Raw genomic sequence first — 7,941 nt, 5'->3', positions numbered from 1 at the left:
CCTCAAATTACGCGGTCGAAGACCTCATTAGATTCGTCAGAATTCCTATAGAGCAGAGATTCTGGAGTTAGTTTTATAAACTGGCTTTATTTGATACCTCGTGTGCCGACGTTCAAGTGTGTGAGTGTGCAACTTGCAGAATTTTGCAGAGCAGCAACACGCCGCGCGCTGGGCTGGTTCGACCCGAGGAGCCCCGCGGATTACGCTGGGAAAGACGAGAAGAAGGGGCGGATCAATCCGTGATCCTACGGTGCAGCGGGGCGCGTGCAGGAGCACTCCGACCCGCAATGACCCGTTCTGTAGAGATAGAGATGGAGATTTGAAACTTTGAGAAAGCGGAACCATAGATTACATCGGGATTTCTTGCGAAGCATGCCGGCCCAGGGCCCATCTACGGCCTTTCAGCGTACAAAAGCCGGAGCCTTGTCCAAGCTTCTCCCCTCGATTTCCAATCGAAACCTCGCACAAACCCTAGTTCCTCAAACACAAAGGCGGCGGCGGCGGCGGCGGAGAAGCAAGATGATCTACGACGTGAACTCACCCCTCTTCCGCTCCTTCCTCAGCCAGAAGGGTGGCGCCTCCGACAAGAGGTACCAATCGGCCCATCCGTGCGTCTCATCCTGAAGCTTCCCGTTTGTGCGAAATCCCTTCTAGTTCCGTTTGCTTGTTGGTTGCTGGATTCGATTTCAAGGCGAGCTGTTAATCGTCGGGATAGAAGCCTTAGATTGTTTGTCTTGCTGGATTCCTTGCCGTGACGTTCTTCTGGCCATTAAGAATGGCTGGCGGTATTCTGACTCGGATTAGGAGGGGTTTTTCTATGATAAGTCCTGCGGTAGAGGATTTACAACATTATTAAACTCGATTGAGCTGATACTGGGCTGATTCGAGGCAGGTGAAAGTATTGTAGGGATTGGTTCACTACAATCGTGTGAACTAATGAGTAGTGCTGTGTTGGTTTTGAATGTGTCATACGAATCAGTTGAATGCTGTGGAAAAAGGCCTCAAAACCTTCTTGACTTTGGTTTATAGTTTATACAGTGGTCAAAGAAGAGTACAGAAATTTTTTTAACTATATGAGAATATTGTACCGCATAAAAGTTGCTGATTGGGACGTAGGATTTGGTGCATTGCCATAATTCAATTGGTTGGGAATTTGTTAAAAATAAAACCCAAAAATGTGTCGATCTTTCCTGTCTCTGTTGAGCACTTGCTGTACCTAGTCACCTAGAGGCATATTTTTGCTATTCATGGTCCAGCAAACTAATGCAGTTTGCATCAAGGTCATTAAAACAATGAGATCCATATATTTCTTAGCTCTCATGTTACACTCTTTGAAGGTTTAATCTCCTAGAGAATTGTTTGTAGCTTTCATATGAACCGTTGAAAGGGGTACATGTAAACATAGAACACAATTCTCAAATTTGAGCCTACCTTATTAAGATTTATAATTTATGGCACATTTTAGCCCAGTATGTACCTAGTGCCTTACTTTTGCTATGATTTTTAGTGTCATGAGTCTTAATCTCAGAAAATATGGTAGGGTGCCTGTTCATGTGCGTTACCTGGAAATTATGCTGAGCAAACTTGTCCAAGCATTTATACAGACTATAATTTTTGTGTGGATGTTTCTTCTGTGCTTATAATGATTATAGCATGTTTACTCTGTGGATGTCTACCTGGAGATTGTTGGCTGGATATCAGGCTTTTTATTGTATCATTTCTTTTAGATAGTGATGATTATAGCATGTTTTCCAGAATTCTATTTGATGAAGTTTTTATCAGTGGTTTGTGTGATTAGTTCCTCATTTCATAGATCAGCTAGAAACTGTAGCAACTAGGAGAATGTGGTAGACATCTGTGCCACTTCACCAATACTTTGTACAAGTATGTTCAAATTTCAATTTAAGCAATGGAAAATATGCAATTGCTCAATTTGAGCAGCCTAGGTTATGTCCAAATGGCTAACTGAACCTTGTCTAGTATGTACTCTTAATTGTGTTAAAGCTATAGTCATGGGTACTTCTACTTCAAGGTTTTTTTTTTAATCTATTACCAATATGAGTAACATGCCATTTATGCAATTTAGCATGTCTTGATACCACTTGTCTTATCATGATACGAATGTAAGATACCAACTTGGGTGTGTTCTGGTCAAGAAATGAGTCTGGCTACAATGTGGGTCAAAGGGGTAGTGCTCTTTGGGCCATCTGTTTCTGAGGACAGCTGTAATTTGATTCCTTATTGATTACTCAATTATAAAGATATTGATTAGATTAGATGAAATAAAGCGGGAGTACTCCTTTTCTCTAAAAAAAATATGTTTTGATAAGATAAATGCCTTGCTCGCTTCTAGTTCTACTCATCTGCTGGCTGCAGCTGCAACCAGTATTAGCTAGTTACTGTAGGTAATGCTGGCTGCAGAGCTGCAGCCCCAGCCAGCATAATCAATCATGCTGAAAAGGTTTACAGATTCTTTCATCGTCTTTCTAATGAGTGAGCAACATCCTTTCTGATCAATCAATAATACAAAGCACTGTGGTGTATATTTTACCTTCCATGGTGTAAATTCGTAGCACATGTCCTTGAGTATATTTTGAGCTCGGTTAAATAGCCAATTGGACCACATTTGGAAGCTTTATAATATCTTTAAAACATTGTCAAATTATTACTTGATTGCATTCAATTGAAAAACAGTTCTGTGCTCGGGTAGGAAAAAAAAATGCTTCCCATTGCTGACAGCACAAGGTTTACCCTGACTCCCAATGCATGTGTGTTCTCAATGCAATTGCGGAGGAACAGTCTACGTCGAAACATGACATTTATTTTGCTTTGATTCTGTAAAGATAACAGCCCATTACAGGTTATACTGGTTGAAGAATGTAATGATTTGTTTGTTCTCATGATTCATGACCTCTGCATGCACAATGCCATCAGGACTATGTTTCTGTTCCCAATGCTTAAAATAATTTGCCCAATCTTAGTTCATTGTAATTTAATTTTCTGTTCAGTCTGCTGAATTTGAGCCTTAATTGCGTATCATTGACTTTTTACGCTCTTTATGACAGGAAAATGGAAGAGCAGAAGCCTAAGGAGCAGAAGCCCAAGGCCAACGAGAACAAGCCTGTCATGAATGAATAATTTGTAGCAGCATAATCATGCTACATAAATCGAGTTGTATGAACCTTTTGTCGTGCATTGAACTTGATATTGAAGTACCTTTGTGAAACCAGGTTATGCTCATGCTGACTTCGTGAAGTGATCTAGAAATGCCCATTGTGTGCCCTACGTTCAGTGGGAACCATGCCTTGTGTGGCAGAATGTGTTATTTGTAGTACTACAGAAACACATTGGCGGTTAAGTACAGAGAATCGACACCATTTCTTCACAAAACACCAACTGCGATCCCTTGCTGCTAGGCAATTTCTTATCACCGAATGTTGAACTGAAAGTAACAAGTCCATTTTTCCTCGTAACCATGCTCAAGTTTGGTTTCAATCCACTATAAATCAATTGGAATTTAATAGCATTTGAAGAGTTAAAGAAAAAGTTGACATAAGCTTCACTCATTGCACTTCCCGAATTCAGTAAGACTTGAAATTGAATGTGATGCAAGTGGTATAGGGATGGGTGGAGACCTTTGAAATTGAGATGCAAGTGGTATAGGGATGGGTGGAGACCTTTGAAATTGAGATGCAAGTGGTGTAGCGATGGGGGCGGGGGGTTTCTATATATCACATTCTGCAATTTGGAGCGATCCCATCGCAGAAGGCTAAGGTCCTTCCTCCGCCCCACCCTCTGCTCCTAGGCCTCCGACGGCACCCTCCATCATTGCCACGCTAATCGACCTCGCTGCCGCGCAGCGCGACTTTCTCCTCGCCCTTGCCACCGGTCACCGCCCACCGGTTGTCCGGCTCCGCTCGACTGGCGGCGCTCCCGCCCCTGGCTCGGGGAAGAAGATGAACAGGGGCGGGGGCGCTTCTGCGATGCCTCGGCTGCCAGCCGCGCGCGCGATGAATAGCCTCCCCTGGGATAGGTGTGCTCATGCAAGAAAGAAGGCCCATTGATACTTCTGTGAAATGCTAAATGGTCCAACTCTGAATTATTCAGTTTATGACAAAGAACTTTATGCTCTTGCGAGGAGTTTGGAAACTTGGCAACACTACCTTTTGCCTAAAGAATTTGTAATATATTCAGATCATGAATCTTTGAAACATTTAAAGGGCCAGCTAAAACTGAACAAAAGATATGCTAAATTTAGTGAACTCATTGAATCTTTTCCTTATATTGTCAAGTAAAAAAAAAGGGAAGGAAAATATTGTTGCAGATGCTTTATCTAGACTCCATGCTTTACTGTCCCAACTGGATGCTAAAATTCTTGGTTTGGAGAACATCAAAGATTTGTATGCTACTGATTCATTCTTTGCTGAACCATTTAATAAATGTTGTGATGGCAAGAGCTGGGAAAAGTTCCATTTGTATGATGGATTTTCGTTTCGAGCTAACAAACTTTGCATTCCAGATTGCTCTGTTCGCCTAATGCTTTCGCAGGAAGTTCATGTCGGAGGACTTTGGTGCCAAGAAAACGGAAGTGATGGCTGATCATTTCTATTGGCCAAAGATGCGGCAAGATGTGGAGAGACATGTTCTTCGCTGCGTAACCTTCCACAAAGCTAAGTCACGCTTGAACCCTCATGATTTATGCACCCCTTTACCCATCCCTAGTGTCTCTTGGGAAGACATTTCTATGGACTTTATTCTAGGATTATCTCGAAACAAAGAGGGAGGGATTCAACCTTTGTTGTGGTTGATCATTTTAGCAAAATGGCACACTTTATTCTCTGTCATAAGAGCGACGGTGCTTCACACATTGCTGACTTATTTTTCAAGAAAATTGTACGTCTACATGAAGTGTCACGTACCATTGTGTCGGATCGTGACACCAAGTTTTTGAGTTACTTTTGGAATGCTTTATGGGATAAACTCACAATATGCCATCCACAAACTGATGGGTAAACCGAAGTTGTCAACCGCACGTTGTCAACAATGCTACGAGCTGTCCTTAAGAAGAACTTGAAACTATAGGAAGAAAGTTTGCCTCATATGGAATTTGCATACAACAGGGCCGTAGATTCAACTACAGAAATTTGTCCATTTGAAATTGTTTATGGTTTCAAACATACTGCTCCTATGGATCTTTTGACTTTTGTAGCGAAAATGGCCTCACATGCCATATTTCAATATAATATTTTGGCGATTGATGACACACACAACACTTGGACTAATATGATTTTTAAGATGACCATTCTCAGGCTTTTAGGTTCAAGTAATTACAAAGAGAAGATAGGCATAGCAAGGCAAAACAATCAAGACAGAGATATTTTAGTATCACCGGTTGAACCGACGCTAAGAAAATTACATACGTCGGTGCATTGACTTGGAGCACGTCTGGGAATTTTGATAACACCGGTTGAACCGACGCCAGGAAAGTTGGATACGTCGGTGCAATGAACTCAGCAGCTAAGGCAAAATCTATACACCGGATGAACCGACGCTAGATATTGGTGAACGTCGGTGCAGTTGTCCAGAGAGTTAGTTTTTCAGCAACTACACTCACCGGTTAAACCGACGCTGCATCAGTTGATTACGTCGGTCGATTGAGGTAGCCGTTGAAGTATAACGGCTAGTTGGAAAATGCACTCACCGGTTAAACCGGTGATGACAAAAATGGGAGCATCGGTTTAACCGGTGATAGCGCTTTTTGTTAGCCTTTTTCCAACGGCTAGTTTGGAGTGTGTGGGCTATATATATGCCACCCCACGGCTCATTTGAGGGTGCTGGAGACCAAGGAAGCATACAAGAGTTCAAGATCATCTCCAACCACCATAGAGCTTCATTGTACATCATATAGGCTTAAGCACACTTGTGAGAATGCTTAGTGCTTGTTTAGGCTTAGTTCTTGAGAGAACTAGCTTGAGTGAAAGCCTTGCTGTGGCAAGCATCTTGTGATCCGTCGTGTGACCCTCCGACTTGGTGTGGAGAGGCAACGACACTTTGTGCGGGGGAAGAGGAGACCCCCTCCTTGGTGGAGAAGCTCCGTAGTGGATTTCGGCCGGGTGACCGAGAGAGACGGTGGCGGTGCACAAGACTCGGTGTCTTGTGTGCACTTGTCTTTACTTGCCGGCAGCACCTTGGTGGTGTAGTGCAAGACGGTGATTGGAGGAGCCTCGGTGTCCCGTGGACGTAGGCTTTTGTGCCGAACCACGTTACATCACTGTGTCCTCTCGGGAGTTTGCATATTCTCTCCCTTACCTCTTTACTTACGTATTACGTTTCCGCATTTACTCTACCTTGCGTACCTTTACTTTCCTAGTTAGTTTGATTAGGATTGGCCATAGGTTGCAAGTCTTTTAGGGGTAAGTAGAGAGTAGCATAGATAAACCTTAGTCATAACTAGCATGTGTAGGACGTGTTAGGTTTATCTTATGCAAATAGATTGAGCCCTAGGATAGAAAACGATTAGCGACCCTATTCACCCCCTCCCCCTCTAGGGTCGGACACCCCGGTGATCCTTACACCTTTGCCTATGTAGGAACGTGTGAACTTTGATGCAAGTAAGAAAGTTGAATTTGTCAAGAACCTTCATGATCGCACTAGAGCAACACATTGAAAAGATGACCAAGCTTTATGCGAAGCGTGCCAACAAGGGTCGCAAGAAGATGCTATTTGAACCACGAGACTTGGTTTGAGTGCACTTACACAAAGATCACTTTTCTGAACAACCCAAGAGCAAGTTGCAGCCCAGAGTGGATGGTCCCTTCAAAGTTCTTCAAAAGATCAATGATAATGCAATTGAAATTGATCTTCCAAGTACATATGGTGTTAGTACAAGTTTCAATGTCTCTGACCTTTCTCCGTTCTATGGATTAGAAGAGTCAAGGATGACTCCTTCTTTTCAAGATGGGGAGAATGATGAGGACATCCCAACTATACATGCTACTCCAAGTGTCAAGAATTCACCATCCAACATCAAAAATACAAATCAAGCCCAAGTATTTGATGGACCAATTACGCGTAGCCGAGCTAAGAAACTACAACAAGAGGTGAACACACTACTTTGTGAAATTCATTTTAATATTAATGAGAATTATATACTGCCTAAGTCATGCACATTGCTATTACTCAGGTTCACCAAGGAGGATGACATGAATACAAAAGAAGACTACAGAGAAGGACCACACTCGAACCCGACCAGTCCTACAAAATAGTTTGAAAAAAACAGTCATAACTTTTGATTCCCAAAAGCTATAAAGGTCATTAAAAATATTTTGGAAATCTTATGAAGTATATTTCCAAGGACATTCTTGCCGAGTACTTTGGATTATCCACTAATGAGATCCGAGTACTTTAGTTAAGACTTGTCAGAAGGTCAATAGTCTGCTAGATGTTCAATTTCTCATACAAAATTGTACCAATCCACAAGGTTCCACGGTACAAGCTATACATGGCTGGAAAGACAATTAATTCTACTTTCCAACGCAATAAAACGCATGTCATTTGGACTTCCCAATAAATAGTTATGACCAATTGAGTGGAGACCGCACAAAAGACCAACAGCCACGCGAGGCTCCTCGGGATTTCAGTTCGTGGTGACTTTTGATTTACCAAAACTTCAAAAACTCTAAGGTCCATTTACACCCAGCAAGAAGGGTTGTTCCTTGTATAAATACCCTATGTATCTCAGAGATTAGGAGACTTTTGATCATTTTGATGAACTGAAATCATTTTGCAGCCGAGCTGCTGAGTGTCTTACACACCCTTGTTCTTCTTTGTTCTTCTTGGACTTGTGAAGAGATCCCTCTTGTTTCCGGTACTTTGTGCTCTATGATTTCCAGTACGGCTGTACCCTTTTGTGTGGGTTAGAACCGGTTTGTGGTTTTGCGA

At 42.3% G+C, this 7,941-nt stretch overlaps 1 protein-coding gene across 1 annotated transcript; it reads left to right on the top strand.

The window, feature by feature from the left end:
• The first annotated feature begins 385 nt into the window (after positions 1-385).
• LOC120699316 (wound-induced basic protein) lies at positions 386-3,285 on the top strand. Its single transcript, XM_039983280.1, has 2 exons — positions 386-590; positions 3,066-3,285. Exons 1-2 carry the CDS (start codon positions 520-522, stop codon positions 3,136-3,138), a joined length of 144 nt encoding a protein of 47 aa, XP_039839214.1. The 5' UTR covers positions 386-519; the 3' UTR covers positions 3,139-3,285.
• Positions 3,286-7,941: the final 4,656 nt, after the last annotated feature.

This window comes from Panicum virgatum, chromosome 3K (genome assembly GCF_016808335.1).
Source record: "Panicum virgatum strain AP13 chromosome 3K, P.virgatum_v5, whole genome shotgun sequence".
NCBI classification, from domain to species: Eukaryota; Viridiplantae; Streptophyta; class Magnoliopsida; order Poales; family Poaceae; genus Panicum; species Panicum virgatum.
The sequence above is the reverse complement of the archived record's forward strand: the minus strand, read 5'-3'. Positions and strand labels throughout refer to the sequence as shown.

Excerpts from the sequence above, each read along its gene's own strand:
- LOC120699316 (XM_039983280.1), top strand. The coding sequence starts at position 520 with ATGATCTACGACGTGAACTCACCCCTCTTCCGCTCCTTCCTCAGCCAG. Across the intron at positions 591-3,065 it reads GGTGGCGCCTCCGACAAGAG|GAAAATGGAAGAGCAGAAGC; the intron begins GTACCAATCGGC and ends TCTTTATGACAG.